Source organism: Montipora capricornis, chromosome 3 (genome assembly GCF_036669925.1).
Source record: "Montipora capricornis isolate CH-2021 chromosome 3, ASM3666992v2, whole genome shotgun sequence".
Lineage (NCBI taxonomy): Eukaryota > Metazoa > Cnidaria > Anthozoa > Scleractinia > Acroporidae > Montipora > Montipora capricornis.
Window position 1 is genome coordinate 52,738,443 of NC_090885.1, and position 19,763 is coordinate 52,758,205.

The 19,763-nt window shown below is 38.5% G+C and overlaps 1 protein-coding gene and 2 long non-coding RNA genes across 3 annotated transcripts; 1 reads left to right on the top strand and 2 right to left on the bottom strand.

The window, feature by feature from the left end:
* Nucleotides 1–265: 265 nt before the first annotated feature.
* On the bottom strand, nucleotides 266–11,908 carry LOC138043369 (uncharacterized). The gene is made up of 4 exons (XR_011131242.1): nucleotides 11,585–11,908; nucleotides 11,201–11,259; nucleotides 7,894–8,043; nucleotides 266–885 (listed from the first exon to the last, which is right to left on the bottom strand). It is a non-coding gene; the product is annotated as an uncharacterized lncRNA (long non-coding RNA).
* Nucleotides 11,909–12,136: 228 nt separating this feature from the next.
* LOC138043366 (dual specificity protein phosphatase 1-A-like) lies at nucleotides 12,137–15,595 on the top strand. Its single transcript, XM_068889603.1, has 3 exons — nucleotides 12,137–12,643; nucleotides 13,672–14,082; nucleotides 14,467–15,595. Exons 1-3 carry the CDS (start codon nucleotides 12,265–12,267, stop codon nucleotides 14,838–14,840), a joined length of 1,164 nt encoding a protein of 387 aa, XP_068745704.1. The 5' UTR covers nucleotides 12,137–12,264; the 3' UTR covers nucleotides 14,841–15,595.
* On the bottom strand, nucleotides 14,307–18,620 carry LOC138043368 (uncharacterized). The gene is made up of 2 exons (XR_011131241.1): nucleotides 18,082–18,620; nucleotides 14,307–17,962 (listed from the first exon to the last, which is right to left on the bottom strand). It is a non-coding gene; the product is annotated as an uncharacterized lncRNA (long non-coding RNA).
* Between the last annotated feature and the right edge of the window lie 1,143 nt (nucleotides 18,621–19,763).

Here is a 19,763-nt window from a genome sequence, read left to right on the forward strand (position 1 = left end):
CTTTCAACCCCTTGCCCTGTAAATGTTTTACTGCGTCGAACATTTGGAAAAACCAGTGGAATGTGGGAATTTCTTTTGATTTTATAAATCATTCAAGGTGTGAACACAGGGTAATTATCTTCGCTCGTAACTTTCCCTTAATCCTGTGAAAGAATTAAATCTTTCACCCATTGTTTTTCTTTCATCAAAAGCTCTGTGGGGCTAGTATGTGGCTGCCAATTACTGATTTTTTTTTTTTCGTACAGTGCTGCAAGGTCCACCCATATTTTTACGATCTTTTCAGCACTTTCAGGCCTTAAGAAATCATTCATTTTCTCTGGAAAGTGATAAAGCAGTATTTGCTTGTCATTTCCCATGAGACGTTCTTTTCCATCTGTATTCTTTTTCTTCCAGACATCAAAAGACACAAGACCTGATTCAAACATTTTTAATTGTTATTTTTCTACCGTGACTTTTGGAATTTTCATTGCTGCTTCAGTGAGTGAGCCTGAAGCGAACGAACGAGACAGCTCTCTAATCAGGAGAAGAACTCGTTTTTCTTCGAAACGCAAGGGACTGAAGTTAAAGGCGCGGGAAATTGTGACACAGTGGTTATGCGTGAATGGAGGAAAATTGAGATGCGCGGTACGATCATAGAGAATGCTCTGTTTTTCATTTCGTTTCTCGTATCCTCAAACCAGTCTCACTGCCACGTAAAATAAAAAATAAATTCGAAACCGTTCAATGAAATAGGCCAAGAACTTGGAATGTGGTGGGAAACAAATCTTTTAACCACCTCTCCAATTCTCAGGTCTGTGCGGTACATCGTTTCTGAGTTATTTGTCGACGCTTTTCACTCAACTTTGTTGGGTGTTGAGACACCCTGTGGTCCTCCAATATGGCGCCCTGTAAGCAACAAAAACATCTGGAGTTCACTTTGCGATGAAAACGCTTACTTTTCACTCATGAGATAAAATTCACGTGTATGAACACATGTCCTAATGTACTTGAAAGGCTCAAACTGCTGAGATTTATAGGGATAGACATTTTTTGTCAACAAAAGAGCTTTGTATCATGGTGTCACGCAAGGTGCTGAGTCAACAAGCTCTCTTTAACGTTCATACTTTTCCATCCACCACAAGAGAAATTACAGGATTCTACTTTTAATCTCTTCTTGTGTAATAAGCAATTGGAAAAGACAGTATTGTATTAATTTATCTTGGCATTTTGATTGACTCACACTTAAATTAGAGATAACAAATAGAATTTAAAGGTAAAAAAATTAGAAGAAGCATTGGCATATTGTGCAAGATAAGACGTTCGTTGATTTAAGTATTTTGGTGAAACTACTAGCATTATGCTTTAATTTATCCTTTTTTGACCTATGGTATTATTATCTGAGGAAATACATACGAAACAACCCGTAAACCAGTATTTATACTTCAAAAGAAAGCAATGACAATTTGACAGCCATTCAAGTCCTTTGACTAAATCTCTGCGGGTAATTAAGTGTTTTGATCTTGTTACATTTCATTTTGCTATTTTTATGTACAAATTTCAAAACCATCCTCTGCCTACAACATTCTATTCATTTTTTACTAGAGTGAAAAGTGTTCATAACTATAATACCAGATCAGATTTGTATTAAAACAGTTTCACTATCTTCCTGATGCTAGGACTAACTATGGTAAATTCATTATCCGCTTTCAAGGCCCGTCTATTTGAAATACTATTGAAGGAAACATATCATCATCAAACAAAGGTATTAAATCATCATCATCTTTATCTGTTTTCAGGAAAAGACAAAAGTATCAATATTTTGAAACATACTAGATTTTTTGTCCTGGCATATTTACTTGTATTAGATATGCAAAACTGTTTTGCAATACTAAATTATGATGATCATATTGCTACTTAGGTATAATTTCTTTTCTGCTCTAAAATTCTCCTATTTATGAAGTAAAGTGATTATCCCTTAAGTGTTTATTTTGTGCTTTAAGTTCTGTTTGTTTGTGTGTATGTAAGTATGCCGAACTAAATTTGTGTAATATACGAAACTGGCTACCTATCCTTTTAATTTTGTAGTTATCCTATAGGTAGTCAGCCCTTTTTCTTTTTCAATTCATCAATTGTAATTATATCCTGTTTTAATGTTCAGGCAAATAAAGGTTTTGCTGTTGTCGCAAATTCAAAATGCTGTATTTTTTAAAACGAAAGACTTCACGAAACTGGAAAATTGAAAAAAGATCTATTTCTAGCTCATCTTCGACCTCCTTAAGATAAAAATTCAAAGGACCTTGCGATTTTGATTTTAGAATAAGATGGCGTCACTGTGAAAAGCGTCTACTGTTTTATTTCTTCTCTCGAGGTGGTCCAGTTAGGGGGTCCACGTTTTGTACCGTCCCTGCTCAAGACCTATTAAAATCTCCCTTCAATTCCACTCACGAATCGTCGTTAAATTACCGCAAGCATAATTGCACATCTCCCTTCCCCTCGGCAGCATTTCTACCATTTAGGTAAACTAGTTATATTTGAGATATTTGAGGAGCACCCGTCCTTCCTCTCCTCCGAGGTAGTTATATTTGTGGGGCCCCATTTCCTTCAACTCTCCAAAAGATTTACTATTTTGCCTTGATTCAGTTATTTATGTCATTTTTCTTATTTGGGTTATACTTGTGGGGCCCCTTTCTCCAAGTCTTTCAAACAAGATCTGTTGTTTGTCTCAATGCTTATTATAGCTCATGTTTTTGAATTTATTAGTTATGGGGTCCATAATATTTGTCAGAGGCCCCTTCTTTTCTCTTTTCCAAAGGTTTACTATTTTGCATTTGTCCTTTGCTTGACTTATTATTTTTGTTATTACAGTTCTTCAGAAACGTTTTGGTATTCTCGTTAGTTTTGCCATTGCCCGCGTTAATTTCTGGACAAACGTCCGAAGTTCCCTCTGGGTGAGAGCTAAAGTAGGTTTAATAATACAAAGTTGCCCCCTTTTTACAAAGAGACAAAACTAATTAAAATTGGCTTTCCGGTCGCGACAGATACAATTGAAAAATATTTCGGTTGAATTGCTCAACTTTCATCAGTTTGAATAGCATTGAGTGGTTACAAAGTAGTCACAAGAGTTGTCATGTGACTAAGGCACTGCATCATGGACGTTCGGAAGTTCCAAACCCTCGTAGCCTCCCTGATCTTCCTTTTGACAGCTCTATCCTCCCTTAATTTAACCTTCACAATGCTGGGGATGATGGAATGTCCTGAATATCAAACTGATGGACGTTGAGCGATTTAACCGAGATATTTTACAGTTGTGAATCTTTTGAAAGTCTTTTTTTTATTACTTTCACAGTTTTTTGGCCTGTCTATTAGAAAGATTCCGTATCATAAACGTGAAACGAACATTTTTTTTTAAATTAAAGACGTTTGATTCGAAACATGTTTTATTGTCTGTAATCTCCTTTAATTAAGCTACTTGAGAAGAGGACATTTACCATATCAATCATTAATATTGAGAGATGATTTGTCCATGATTCCTTAAAAAGGCCCATTGTATTAGCAGCTCGTAATTTCTCTGAAACGGTTCAGAGGGGCTGTGCAAGTGCATTCAACACGTGATTGATGCTCTTTCCACACAGTCCAGCGGAGAGGAGGATTTCGCGATTAGTTTCGCCCTTGCACCTATAATTGTAAATGACATGCCTCTTGAAACAATGGAGCGCACCAAAGTTCTAGGTCTGACAATTAGTAGCAATCTTAGGGCCTGTTTACATGCAGGGAGGGTGCCCCGGCTACCCGGGCTACCCAGCTAGAAGGGTTGAAACATAGCCCGCCTTTACATGCAACTCACCTAACCAGGACAGCGAGTGGGCCGCGTGGGCAATCTTTTGAGCGGCCAAGAAAACTTCCTTGACTTCTCCATGCTGATAGAAGCTGAGTTGTTTTGGTAACAGTGGTTATTTCACATCTTATTTCAGCTTCCTGCACGGGCACGAATCTGTTCTCTGCCTGAGACTCGTCTACTACATTGATCTCTTTAGCCGGATTGACTCTCATTCTGTTCGGCAACTCCAGTGGTAACTACGAAAAAACTCACCTCGTGCCGCCATGTTTATCAATGTTTTCGCGGTTAATCTCACCTCGGCTGATTGGGATAGCCCGGCACCAGCCGTTTACATGGTAAAAAAGCTATCCCGCCTAGCCGAGTTCCCCGGGCATGTAGACAGGGTGCCCCGGGTAGGCGGGCTACCCTGTCTAGCGTGTAAACGCTTCAAGCGTTTTCTAAAGAAACGTATGACAAGTTAGCCCGCCCAGGGTATCTCGGTTAGCCGGGGCACCCTCCCTTCATGTAAACCGGCCCTTAAATGGAATGGCTATGTCGCAGCAGACAACTCAAGAGATCTCACGTAGCGCCATCGGAACTAAAGCTTTTCTATGTCATCTGTATTAGATCGATTCTTGAATACGTGTGTCCTGTTTTCCATCGCTCGCTTCCATGCTACATAAGCGAAGACCGTAGAGCGTAATGCGCTTTATATATATATAGCGTTGTCATATACCTGCCCGCCATTTTTTCATCATTGAAATTGGGGGAGGGGTGGTCTTCATTTTCCATTTGAAATGTCCAAGATTGTAGTGTTTACAGGCAACAGATCTCTCTACACTATATAATCGCAGAGAGTCAATATGCCCTAATCTGTTTCAAGAGATTTGTGCAGATAGAAATCACAGTTTGTATGAGTTGTTACCAGCTAAGCACGCGCCAGCGTATTCCCTTAGGTCAACCAGAGCGTTTGTGTTACTTAAGTGTAAGACCGATAGAGCCAGGAACAGTTTCAAACTGAGTCATGCCTCTAGAATTTTATGGTCTATTAGAATATACTTATTTTAATTAATAGTAACTTTTGGATAATTTTATCCTTTTATCGCGTTATTTATTAGTACATTTTTACAATTATAGTCAAGTCTACAAGTCTCAGCATTATACAGCCTAATGGCTGTTCTTGAGGTCATTCCAAAGAATTGTATATATGTATGTCAGATCTAGCTATTAGATATATTCATCACGAACATTCTGTAGATCACTGATAGAATGAAGTTAAATCCATAAAAAAATGCAAAGAAATAGCTGTTAATTTAATGTGTGAAGAAAAAACAATAAGGAGACTAATTTATTTTGGCAACCGCCAATATGGTGAGAGGGTCATATAAGCTGCTCGGAGAAACTACAGGTACAAATGAAAGACCTCAAGAAAAACTCTCCGGTTGATAGCTTTTTTGTCAAAGCTGCGACTGAAAGTTGGCGCCTGTATACTCGCCATATTGCTGACGTTGAGCTACATGAATATCATAGAAAGTCTACTGTTAGCTAATTAAAAGTTTCAGTATGCAATTCAACGCAAATGATTCCAGTACTTGTCGGACTGAAGGATAGAATCTGTACAAAAGAGGAACTTAGGATGACATGTGGAGAATCGTCTACCTACAGCCAACCCCTCTCACTAGTAAATGTGTGCTCTCTTTGCTTGCAGAAGGCCTGATTTACGTATCTATGATGGGATAAATAACCACAACAAGCCAATATCATTCCTTGTTCTTTGATGTGAACAGCGAATGAAATATTCCACACCACCAGTGCAGTAAACAGACCAATGAGAATAAAGACATTACACTAATTTAATCATTGGTATATTACTCGCTAGTTTAATTACGGCTTCTATTTTAAAATTCCGTCAAATGGGCAGCTGAAGCCTCAAGCACACGATTGCCAGAGTTAACACATGGCACAGCTGTCGGAGTTACGGATATGAACGACCACAGCCAGACGATTAATAGGACTGTTGGCGGTTTAGTGGTGTGGTTAAGAATTCTTACACCAAATCACAAGTTCTTTGTGTTCTCTACAGCGGGTACCAGTCAAGGCTTTGTTGATTCAATTCTCGTATAATTTCATATTAAGTCATACGATACATTGATCAACTTCAAGTTGTTCTTAACTGCGACAGAAGAGAACTTCGCTAACATTCCGTCTAATTTCATGGTAAGGTTAAAGTGCATTTTAATCTTTTCCTAGACAGTTCCTGTCAGTTGAACATCTTGGGGTACTACTTTCTAAATTATGCATTCGTAGTGCGCGATTTCAAAGCAAGACCTGTGATCTTTTATTCGCTTTCAGCTGGTATCAGTCTAAGTTAAATTCACTTCCGGTTAGTTGTGTTGTATTCACGCGACCATGTGCTAGGATTGCAATCAACAAGAACACCACAGCGAAATTTGAGGCTTATATGTGGAAAAGGTGATAACTTTCCCGATTTCAGGTTTAATATAAATACGAACGAAGCAAAAGAGCTTGTTTGTGCGGGAAAGTATACGGTAGTTGCCGTCACTCCAAAGAATTTACCGCTTTAGCAAAGAAATGTTTCAGTTTGTAGCCCTAACGAAATGACGTACTGATGACATTAATCAGACAACTTTAGCAGTCACTTTATGGGGAGAGTTTTGCTCTTAAAAAAAGAATTTTCTAAATTAATGTGCTCTTATCATAGGTTTATTGAATCATCAATGGAAAGGTACCATGTAGGCACCACGTGTGACCAATATCAATGAATGAGTAGTAAATACGAACAACACGCGGGAATATCGGTCGGGTTGTCCTCATGCAAAGCCAAAGTTTTCTACTAAATTTTCTAGACCGTTTTAATACCAGATATAAAGTCACCCCTACATTTTATTTGTCATATCTTAGGCAGCCCCAAGCTCAGTATACGATTTATAGACTTTGTATGGGAAAATTAAGTTGAGCTTATACTAAAATGCCAAAATAAGCTGTAAATGTAGGAATAAACTTCACTTACCTCTACGAACAGTTGTCCTCGTCTTTTCTGTGCAATCGTTGGGCAAACTGTGCCCGTTTTAGACGGGTTTGTGGCTTACGAATTTTTTACGATGTCGTTAGTTGCCATTTCCCCTCATAAAGAAAAGAAAGGTTGGTGACTCGCGGCGATCTTGTCCCACAAATTGCTCTCGCATCACAAAGAAACTGTCCGAATCGCCATAAAAACACCGCAGCCTTACGGCCAGATAAATTTCCTATCACATCAACTCCACTCCGGTACCACTCAGCGATTTTTGGTGGATAAAATCCAAATAATGTTCGGCTTTCTATAATCTTCCCATGCGTTCGGCTAGATGTGTGGCTACGGCCGTTGTAGCTTAGCTTGTAGCTAGGGCCGTAATCACACATCTAGTCGAGCGCATGGGAAGATTATAGAAAGCCGAACATTATTTGACCGTTTCTTTGTGATGCGAGAGCAATTTGTGGGACGAGATCGCCTCGAGTCACTAGCCTTTCTCCTCTTTATGAGGGGAAATGACAACATGTAAAAATTCGTAAGCCACAAAAAGAACTAAAACGGACACAGTTTGCCCCCCAATTGCACAGAAAAGACGAGGACAACTGTACGTAGAGGTAATTGAAGTTTATTCAGCTACATTTACAGCTTATTCTAGCATTTTAGTATAAGCTCAAAGTTAATTTTCCCATACAAAGTCTATAATCGCACACCGAACTTGGGTTGCCTGTGGTTTCATCAACTATTTGACTAATTTTCCACGCACAGTTATTTGCGATTAAAAGGTCGTAAACGGTTGCTTATAAATACTTCGTGATATGATTTGTTAGAAGGTGTCGTAAAAATATACAAAGGCCGTTACAAACGGACTATCTTATGTAAATCAACATTCAACTGGATTATCAACTAGAAGGCTACCGAATTCAGTCTATTTATCGTTCCCGTTTCAATCGCAAAGCACTGAGTAATGTTTTCCACGTATCACAAACCCAAAACAATTTTAAAAGGCAAAGAAAAAAGTGTTCCTAGTTTAAGTTACGTTTTCTATTTCGGGAACATTTGATTTTACCGTGGGTGAGAGCTGAGCGAGGCGGGAATCGACTTCGTATTCAGTTCGTCTGATAAGAACAACATTAACCCGTTTGAAGGAAGAAGAGTAGCAGCGCCTCAAGCTAATCTTTAACTTGTGATTCCCTCACTAAACGAAGTGATGCACAATCTGCCGAGAAAAATATGCTAGATAAATTATTCTTCTGGTTAGTATGAGTAATCAGATGGTGACGAGTGAAATTAGGGAATAATTTCACGCGCGTTTTGTCCGTTTATTTGATTTTGGACAAAGCGCGAGTGAAATTATTCCCTAATTTCACGGGTATACCATTTGATAAGCTATTACTATCATGGGTGACAAATTACGTTCATAAGACGCCATTTTGGCACTGCAGGAAAAGTTTCCGTGGCAACAATTGTAATTTCACAGGTGAAATTATAAATTAACGCTGAAATTGCGCGCCAAAAGTAAGCGGCAATTTGTCACCCAATTTATTAAACCAATAATTTGAGCGCTTCAGGAAATAAATGTTTCTTGGAAACGTTTGTCAGGACAAGCCGGGCTGGGAAAGATTGGGCGAATGAGATAGACAAATTAGTTTTAATGCCGGTTGACAAGGCTTGCGAGCACTGTGAAAACGCACAAAAAGGTGGTATATTAACGAATCCTGAAGTCAGCACCATCTTGTTTTGTAATTTACACTGCTACATTAAGACTCCCCATTTCGTATTAAGCAATTGATAATCATTGCTGACCAGCCCACGATCTGTGGGAGTCAGTTTGTCGTGTGTCCAGTTTTGTTTATTGTTTTTGATCAAGTTAAAATGGCCGAAAAACAAGAGTATTTATGGTGTCTTCCTCAAGTTATATTTGATGCACCGAGCAACATCGCTATATATAGTAATACGCCGTCGAAACAACAGGACGTCCGGCGAACAAACTTCAGAAGATTGAATTCTAGTTGCACAATTTTTACAAAATCCGTTCATTGAAAACATAATAACAGTAAGAAATGAGGAATTTTTGAAAACATTAGTTTAATGCGGAATTAAGCGATGTCTAGCCGATCTGCGTAACTGATTCAATCAACTGATCCGCTTAACTGCTTCACTCCTTAAATTAGAAATTATATTGGAAGTAGTGGAACGCCTTTTTGGAATTTTCTCGTCGTTGTTGGGAAAATTAGAACTTTTAGGTAAAAGAATTCAATTATTGATGATGCAGACATCACGCATTTCCAGTTGTCCAATTTCTCAGTGAAGCCGTTAATTGTGACGAATCCTTTTAATTTTCATTAATTTTTGTCCTTGAATCGGAATGAAAACAGTTGTCGCAAGGATTATCGGTTTTGGACAATTACGTCATGGTGAATGAAAAGAAAATCTCTTATGTTGTTGAGGCGCGAGAAGGCTGTGAAACTGGCTTACGAAAACTTCCCCTGCTTCCTAATGTAGTCGTCCTCCAGAACTTTGCTCAATAAAAGGTATTTTCCCCATCGTCAGTGACCAAACCACGGCTTTGAAGCCAGTTCATAGGTGATTGCTCAGCCGGTAAACGTACTGCCAAAGGAACATCATGAAAATAGTCTAACTGGAATAGACCACTTTCGATATATTAAAATTCAGCTTGCTTTACAGTAGTGAGGCTTAGAGTACAAGAAAAAAAAAATGAATACACATGTTCATTTACTTTCCTTTGTTTGTGTCCTCTAGGTCTCGCTGCCAAGCTGAATTTTAATATATCGAAAGTGGTCTATTGCTGAAAGCGAAACGTTTATGGACAGGTTACTCATATTAGCCATTAGCAAGCCGATCACAGAATTTGCGTGACATTTCCATAAGTTTTCAACACCTGTGAGAGAAAAAAATCGATCAAACTCTCTGCTATAAGCCGAACCCCCTTGTTTAGAATGTTTTTGGTCGATACAAATCCAAATTTCTGAAAAAATAGCTCGGCTTATAGGTAAATAAATACGGTATCAATGGAATTCTGGCATGTCCTTGCCTACATCATGATCTTCACCTTTCCCAACATCTATGGACATGTTGTGGTGTCGCAGTCTGGCTGAATCCTTCAGATCATTTGAAAGAACCTAGTATCTACCACTAAGTCATGATCACCTGCCTTCAGTGCATATTGTGTATTTAGCACCCAGCGACGTTTTTCCGGGTCAAATGCCCTAAAGTAATGTTCTAAGCTCTTTTTTTAAAGTTTTGTAGTTCCATATTTAGGCTGCGCTGTAAAATTTTTATCTGTTATTCTAGGGGAACTTGAAGCTTTTCGAATTTACTAGGGCATTTTTGTCTACTTCCCGAAAATCTTAGGTATTGTATCATTTCCGTATGTCATAGCTGGCCTGTTTCGGTACTAACAACGGCATTTTTATCAATCAGAAAGCAACAGGCATAAAGTTTTTTCTATCACGAAAGTTCGATGTGAAAATTCCCTAAACTAAATCCTAGGTTATCAAAGGCCTTCCGAACAGATAATTTAACGAAAGGTTCTGTTTGGGCCCAAGTGTATTCTGTGTTGTGTCTCGCTATCATGATGGCAATGGCTAAACACAGCATTCTTAGTTCGCTGATCAAGTGTCAGGAAGCTGAAGGCGAACCTTTGGAACTTTTTATTTACCAGTTTGATGTATTACAGAATATATAGCATTTTAGTAGATTTATGAATGCTCTGAAGTGATCGCAATACTGCAGCAAATGAAATCACTTGTCTTGTAAGCCTTTTTCAATATGCCCTTTGTCTTCTTGGTCACACTTTATGGCAAAATAACCACTTTGCTATTTGTCTGTCCGTGTGACATTCAGCTCTCAGCTTCATTAATTAATGCTAAAATATGTTTTGTAGGAGAGAATAAAGCGAATTGCCAATGCCGTTCACTAAAGTAGTTGTTTTTAATCGTGTTTTCGGCAATTCGTATTTTTAGCTTAACACGCCTAGGTTCCGTTGTTCAAAGAATTAAACACATTTTTGTTCAATAACAGTTTGGGTTGAAAGCACGTATTTCTTATAAATACTACAGAATTGAGATTCATAAACATGAAAATCGTTACCTTGACAAAAATTAGGAAAATAAATAAATAAATAAATAACACAAATTGAACAATTCTTAAATTCCGAGTTCTTGGCTTTTTTAGATTTGGTAGTCTGAGCACTCAGTTATAAAAATTCAATCTGAATTCTCTTTTCCTTTGGGCGGAAAAGATATTTATGTCAAATTCCAACGACAAAGAGAAAAACCTGGAACAAAAATAGTGTTTAATTTGCAAGTCTTACTTCCTTTTATTTAAGTTTGAATTACATGCAAAATTTGTACCTTTTGACGAAAAAACCCGCGACGGGAAGGCGCGCGCATCTTGTCGGTTGCTCCTCGGTCTGAGAATAAGGAAACGGAACGGGTTGAACTCAAGTTAGTTTCACGACCTTTCAATATAAGAAAGTGAGTTTAAAAGCTTTAGCTAATAATACGAAATGAATATTAAGTTAAGGGTCAATCAGATTGGGTGATATGATAGCATAGCCCGCTGGGTTTGAGAAATTAGTAGGAATTTAGGGCGAGGCTTTTGTGGTAAGAGAAATATCAGATTTGATACTTGATCTGCCTTACAAAAACACTTAAAATATTTGCACTGAACAGATGGCTTCGCTGGAAAAAAATAAAAATAGTTTTAAAAATGCTTAAGACAATTCATGCTATTACCTGCGTGGAAAAAAATACTAAACATCTTAGCAGTTTTGGCCAGAATTTCCCATAAAACACATTTTTGGCAGCGATCGACTGGCGAACATGCGATCAAATAACTGACTTGTCCAGTCTTGCGAATGCTATGTCTAAGCCTGATGTTTCGAAGATTGGTGAAAGCTGACTAATGTTATTTCGTAAATGTTTTGTAATCTTTGCAGTTAACCATTTGCCGAATGTTATCGAAAGCAAACACAAATATTTTAATTGCGAAAGCGTTTTTTGAAAAGATATATCCTTCAAAGAAAGGCTCTTGAAATTTGATAATTGTTTTACTCTAGACGTCACTTGATGAAAACCCGATAGCATTTCTGTCATTGGCGGAATTTTTTCCATTGTCTTGTATTTGTTATCCTGTCATCGCTTTATTTGACGTCCTCCAATAAAGGGCATGGGTTCGTGATACGCAACACGACAAAACAAAAAAACGCCTTATGAGTGACGTAGCAAGGGCTAAAAATAGTTGTTCGGCGGGCTTTGGGCGGGAATATAAATGCAAGATTTTTCAACCACTCGCCAGTTGAATCATAATCGCTCTTCAAACAGTATATCCAAAGGGAATAAATATTTTGGTCAATTTACTTCTGCAGCGCAGCAGAAAGTAGATAAAGTGAAAACTGGACATTGAATCAAAGACTATGGTTGTTATGGAGGACCACGAATTGATTTGGCCCCTTGCTCCGCTGACGGTCGTTAACATGGCTGGTTCACTCAACCAGAAGTGCACTGTTATTGACTGCCGTTCGTTTCTGTCCTTCAACTCAGCACACATCAGAGGCGCTCTTAATATTCACTGCCCACCCATAGTGAAACGAAGACTTCACCGCGGAACGTCAACCTTAGACTGCCTACTCACCTCTACTGAATCCAAACGACGGCTCGCGGAGTCAGAAACTTTGATTTTGTACGAGGACCGCACTCAAGATTGGAAAGAGTTAGAAAAAGACAATACAATGAGAATTATCTTCATGCTTTTAAGAAGAGAGAGAATAACCAAGAACTTATATTTTATCAAAGGTGAGCGTTGTTCGTTCTTTCACTACGAGTCATGATGTTCATTGTTAAACTAGCCACGTGTTCTTGATCTGTGAGAATACGCTTGTCAAATAATATTGTCACTTTCTATATTTTCGCTTTTCGGGTCAAAGTTCCATCATATTCGTTTTCATGAAACAGGATCAAAACGTTTGACAGGGTAATAAGCTTAAGATCAGTTTGCAATGAATCCTTTTCGCTTGAATGAATCCGTAGTTGTGACCAAAACAAAAAGCCTATCTCATTAAGAATTCAGGAATTAATGACTTGATCTTTGTCCTGAAAATATGGAGGGAACTTTTAACAAACAAAGAATCACGCGTGCAATCGATCTGCCATTCCCTCTTGTAAACCAATATCCTTTTTACAAGTGTTTTGACAAGTTGCTGTTTGAGGTGGTTTCATTGATTGCATTTTGATATGGTTTTAAACGTTATTTGATGTTAGTCAGCGTGAGTTAAAAGAAACTTCAAACCGAAAAGTTGCGGTTTTCCGCTGGAGAAATTTCTTTTTTGTAAACGTGATGTTTCTAATTTTGGAAGTTGTAACCTTGCCAAACCGGAGCACGTGGACTGGAAACGACAACAAGCACGCAAAAACTTGATTTGATTTTGTTTGTGTTTCATCAAGGAATCTCTTCTCAGAATTTCCTCGAAATCCTAAAACGCAAGATTTCTAATAAAATAATAACTCATATATGCGTACTGTGTTGGAGACTTCGTAATACGCTTCGATTGCTCAGTTCCTTAAAATAAGTCAGTCTAATTGGCACGCACTTCAGAACATGACGCAATGGTCATGGTTGGTTTAAACAAGTTAACCGCAAAAATATGTGCTTTGTTCAAAACAGCTGAATTGATACCTAAACGCGTAGATTTCCGTGCCATTTCACAGGGAGTTAATAAGATTCTGTCCATATTTGAAGATTTGATTTTTGTAAAATTAAACTAGTGTACTACTTTACGTCTTCCAATTCACTAATTTTTTTTTCATTTACTTGTAAATTGCAGGAGGATTTGAAAGATTTTCAAGTACTTATCCATCAATGTGCTTCTTTGCAAAACCGAGTTGCTCATCGCAAACAGGCTCTGGTCCCCTTGGATTGAAACTGAAGGCCAAGGAGTCCAGGCGGACTTGGAACCCGAAAGTTGATTCAGAAAGCAAGGAGTCCGAGGCAAGACCAGGTTCTATACTGAAGCAAAACGAACCAGTTGAAATTTTAAAACACTTGTATCTCGGCAGTGAAATACATGCCTCACAGAGAGAGGTGCTCGAACGACTTGGAATCACTTCTATCGTGAATGTGTCACGAAACATTCCGAATTTCTTCGAAAACACATTTCATTACAAATCCATCCCTGTGGATGACACCTACACTGCAGATATTGGAAAATGGTTCGAAGAAGCGGCCAAATTTATAGGTGAGTTTTAAACGCGCCTTGATCGTTGACATTTTCAACGGTCTACGAGAATTTTGTTATCCATTTTCTTGTCCTTCTTTAGTTTGAAGAACGCCCCAGTCTAGATATCGAAAAAGCGAACTGTAGTCTTTTTCCGTAATAATTGGCGGAGGTTGTCAAAATGTTGCGTAGGTGTTAAGGAACGTTTGTTTGAAAGATTGAAGGACTAAAACGAGTGACTGTATGGTACGTGCTACCAAGTCAAAGGCAGCGTAATAAGTGTTTCCATTCTGAAGTCATGCTTCAACGCAGCGAGAGATTAGACTCTTTATAGATCCAATCATAGCAATGTGAGGATAGTCTTGTTTAATCTTAACTATCATTCCTTTCATTTGTTTGTTACAGATTCAGTAAAGAATTCAAAAGGACGAGTTTTAGTCCACTGCCAAGCTGGGATATCCAGATCAGCGACCATATGCCTAGCATACTTAATTAGTAGATACAGGCTCAGACTTGATGAAGCTTATGAGTACGTAAAGAAGCGGCGCTCTATTATTTCACCAAACTTTAACTTCATGGGACAGTTGTTGAATTGGGAAAGTGAGAGCCAATCGGCAGAGAGAAAAGTTTCAAGCAGTGAACTGATGTTAAGTACACCGACAAAGTGTTGTGGGACACCGTCTCCGTTCGGATTTCTTAGTTTTTCTCCTTTTCCATGTGGCACAGAGTTGACAGGCACCAAACAGAATCCGCCTGGGCTTGTTACGTCGCCAATGTAGTTTTTAAAAATTGCCCATTTATTTTTGATAAACGTGTCGATTGGTTTGGTCGGACAACAACTCTTCTTTACGTCGAAGTCAACAAAATTGCATTATTTCTAAACAGACGAATAGTTCTCTGGGGAAACAAATTTTATGGTTCCTCAAGGAATCGCTTATCTCGCTATTCCCCGCTATAGTTAGATCAAAAGAGCAATAGCAACGAAAAGCAAAAATCTTGCTTTCATTTATCCGAATTATTTTGTTATAATTCCTTGTGAATTGGCATAAAAAAGAGCAGAATAAACACATAGCATGAGACCAGTGTTCTCAGTAGGGATTAGAAAGAATTTCTGGGAACAGGGCAGGAAAAATCGGTGACCGAACTGAGCCGCATTCCCCACTGCGGAGTTTGGTCCCAAGCTATAAAAACTGACCAAAACACACTTCAATTCATGCAGAGTGTGCTGTATAACGGTACGAGTATAGAACTCAGAGGTGATATATTTTTATTTTTGTACTTATACAAAAGACTGAATATAGTTAATATAATATGTAGATATTGAAACGATCAAAGATATTTGAAATATATAAATTAGAGGCATATAATGATGTAAATATAGATTGTGACGAAGAGGTGCAAATGCAATTATTTAAAAATGTATATATGTATTTTACTTTGAAAATAGATAATATTCGTAAACGAAGACGAAGAGTTAAGTGTAACAATTATAATTTAAGGGCAAGAGTTGCCTTAATAAAAATGAAATGAAAAAGTCTTGCCTTTAGATGAATCATTTATCCCTTTTGAGTTAACCAATGTTGATTATAAAAAAAGTCGTCGTTTTCTTTGGGTAATGCGGAAAAAAGCCCGCCGAGAGAGGTTGGGGATTCACCAGACTTTTCTTTCTAATGTTCATCAGCACACTCTTCCGTGCAGGTGATCTATCAAAACTCGCCCGTTAACGAATTCACTACTTGTACAATCCCATAATAGACCTCTATTACCCCACAAAACTTTTGCATAACCATTGTTTGCAATTTCTCCTGGGACATGAAAATGTCCCAAGAGAAGTCGATAACAATGCCTATGCAGATTTTTTGGGGGTAAAAAGGTGTATTATGGGATTTGTGCAAGTAGTGAATGCCTGTGTCTCATGGATAATTAATAGCACTCCAGTCACCAATTATTGATAAAAGCTCATCGGTCTACTTCTGGGAAATGTAGATATGCTTAGTAAGCCATACTGGACATTCGAGCTGGTGATCTGGATTTTCTACATTAATGATCTAAACCAAGACACGTCATTAGAATTTTCTTCTGGCTAAGCTCTAGTAAAGTCATAGAATGACCAGGATGTCGATTAGTTGAATTTTATAGAAGTTGTTATGGAAATGGTATCCAAGCGGCGTTACTAAATAACCTATGTAGGTACGTATCTCAGCTTTTCAGTGTAGTAACCCCTTGACTAGTAACTCAAAAACGTTTTCAAGTTTTTTGCGATCGATAGATTTTTTAATAAGTAGTTTATACTAGACATGTGCTTTTCGTTGACAACGAAATTTATTACAATTCAGTTTCCGATTCAGTTTACCCAATGGAAGGTGGGTTGTGGCGATTCTTTCGTACATCAAACGTCAATCCTTTTTCCATACTCACTATTAGATTTTGATAGCAAATACTATGCAATCTAGATTGGTCTTAAGATGAAGAACTAAGTAGCCCTTAAATTCGAACTCCTCTTCAACTTTGACGATATTACTGAATACGACGCGGAAACGATTGTTCATCGTGGACAATTAGACCGGCACAGTCTTCGCATGCAAGTCTTCAAGATTTTTCCGTTAATATCGACATCCCGTTAATGTCGTTACTGATATAGACATATATCCATCTTTCTCGAATCTGTCTGTAACAGTTGCGTGTAGAAGAAAATTTAGACTGTTTCAGCCAAGATAACGAACAAAATTTTATTGTATGCAAAACAAGCAAAAACACTGCTTGCAGACGAGTATGTGGTCCGCCTAAGTGAAATAGTCTTAGTTACTGACGCTCGCCCCAATTTCATGCCTAACAATTAAACTTCAGTTTTCTTTCATTTGCTATCTTTTCTTCTTGGGGATTCAGAGAACTGATACCGGGCTCTGTGAGATTCTGCCAACGCGGTCACAGTGTTTGCTGAAATGAAGAGGACGCAAGAATTTTCTGAAACATGCCTGCCACGCCGCTGATCACAGCTACATACTAAAGATCACGCACGCAAAATATATAGTCTTATTCAAGGATAGCCAACCAGCGCTAACTCTAATTACTGTCCAAGGAAGGTTTGTTCGCCTTGTCTCGTCTTTTGTTCGTGAACTGTGAGTTCGTTTGTTTCTTGCATCATTGCCATACCCATCTGCCTGAAGTGCTTCCCACAGATCACGCATACAATTTTACACACCTCATTGTAGACAGTTACAGCTGTACTGAACATTGCAGCCCGTCGGTCATTAATTCGTTTTCCTTCCGTGTGAAAAACCCCAACACCTTATGACATAAACCCTGTGACATTCGTTGTTACGTTTGTGCAATATGGTGATCAAACATCGCCGATTTTTGTTTGCGGAAGCGCTCCTCTATATTTCAAAAAAACTAAGATGGCTTTGATGTCTGTTCTCAATTTCCAAAAGATAGCCCGCCTACTTTAGCCGAAATGTCTTTCCGTCTTTCTGGACGGATAAAAGAATAACAGAACAATAAAAGAATCGTTTTGAGCACTTCTTTGTTTTTCTGAGACAAACATCACGTCAAGGTTATAACGTTAATTGAATTACTCAATCTCCTCTTCTTAAAATAAAACATGACAACGAATTCTGCTGTGAATTTTCGTCTCTCACGCGCCTACTTATTCCTAGCGTATAACTTCAGTTTGTCATTCTTTTGTTACCAGCAGAACAGAAAGTCGCAGAGGTCGAACCGGCCTTTCGCCTTGGCCACCATAATACTTGCAACATTTGGGACAGGACAGCTCTGTAATTGTCCCCACTTCAAACCTTTCCACAGGTATTCATCCGCGGCATTCGTCTTCTGTCCATGATACCTATCCGGTGAAAACGATGACCTGGAACTTTCAGAAACTGAACGATGACATCACAGTGTGCTAAAAAAGATACAAATACAGTGACCGGATCAGTTTGTCTGGCATGATTCCCAATCGACATTAAGTTACATTTTAAATTTAACATGAAAGAAACGAGGCAGTCTTGCTTTTGCCCTTACATCTACATTTTGTTGTCCTGAGAACATCCTCTGCGTGCGAAACGAGTCAACGATGACGGAGAGCAGCAAACAAAACTTACTGCATGTGCACAGTTAAAACATTCGGCTCATTGCTTCAGAGCGACACCATTTTTAAGTTAAGAAAATAACAATTTACCATATGAGAGCAAGAAGTCAGTTTCTACTTTATAAGCATTAAGCTATGGCCTAATGCTCTTATGCAGGCCGCGTCTTAAGTTTACATGGCTGTGTCTTAATTATAATTGGTTAGTAATCCTGTCACTGGGTACGCCGAGATTACATGCATTACAAAACGAAGTTTGGTGCTTTTGGATTTATTTATGCTGATGCTGATATCCAGGCTGTATCCTAAAAGATTACATGCAACAACAAATGCAGTAGTTTTTAAATTAAGAAGTCAACTGGTCTCCAACGGGATTATCTTGGTTGGCAACCGTGCGATACTTCAGAATTATTGCTGGGTCTCGGTGACGTACAGGAGTGACAAGCTCTTCTTTTCACAGACTTGATATTAGCTCTTCGTGTAGTCTGAACCTTTGTATAAAATGATTTTAATTGAATCGAAATGAATGCTTTTGCTTTGCGGACAAGATTCAAGTAAATTCTTGAGTGATTAGTTTGAATGATCCTATTAACAAAATCTAAAAAAATAATAATAATAATGGAATGTTGATGACGACCATAGGGCGTTTGCACGACGTAAATCTTGGTCACGCATCCCGGCGTTCTTTATTTTTCGTCTTCTGATCATTTCTTTCCTCCCTCATTTAATTTGCTCACGGCTAACTGAGCAAAGACGATAGAGATGATCAGAAATCTTATAAACGCTTTTTTTGAGACATAGCAAAATTGGAGGGCCAGTTTCCCCTAAATTAGAGTAAAATTCGTCAGATATCAGGAGCCTTTAAGAGCGATCCTGGCATCATACCTGGGGATCACGGCTTCAGAGGCTGGCCATTTGGTGCCACCGCATGACGGATTTTAAGCGGGTTTGACTGGTGAACTGGGATTTTGCGGCAAACCGAGTTATGGCACAAGGTAATTAGGTCCGAGTTGTCACTTTTCTCCTTCAACTGACCGTATGCCGAGTGCGGCACACATCACGCGAATTCAGTTCAACCAATACAAAGAGTTGCTTAAACTACGATTATTTGCAAGTTATAGGAATGGTTAAAGAGGTCCACAGCTAAAGTTCTTTCGTCGATGTTCCATGAACATCTAAACTTATCGAATATTAAACTAAAAATGTTATTGCCTTGGTCAGCAACCAATAATAAGAACAGCGGAAAGAGCATGTTGCAATAAGTTTTCGGCTGGGCATTTTGCGCGCTATATAGTCCAATGCTATTGTTGTGCGTTGTTTTTGGTCGAATGTATTTAATTAGTTTGCTCACTTTACGTCCCGATTTTCCGCTTAAACTCGCCATTAAGTCTCGATTTACCTTCACTCAGATTGTCGCCCCTAAGGATAGGCAACACACGGCAAGGTGAACCTTGGGTAAAGAAATGGAGGACCGGCAGACTTTAAGACGGTATCAGGGTATTTTATGATAGCTCGAGCGGCATAAGGTGTTTGCATTGGTGCAAACAAGAGGATTTTTTGTAGCATGCCCTCCTACACATCCTTTTTCTCCCAAGATAATTAATAATCACGCATGCTT

What these genes read in the sequence shown, in the direction of transcription:
- LOC138043366 (XM_068889603.1), top strand. Translation starts at nt 12,265, where the DNA reads ATGGTTGTTATGGAGGACCACGAATTGATTTGGCCCCTTGCTCCGCTG. An exon ending in GAACTTATATTTTATCAAAG is followed by an intron (nt 12,644 to 13,671) that starts GTGAGCGTTGTT and finishes TGTAAATTGCAG; the next exon opens with GAGGATTTGAAAGATTTTCA. An exon ending in AGAAGCGGCCAAATTTATAG is followed by an intron (nt 14,083 to 14,466) that starts GTGAGTTTTAAA and finishes TGTTTGTTACAG; the next exon opens with ATTCAGTAAAGAATTCAAAA.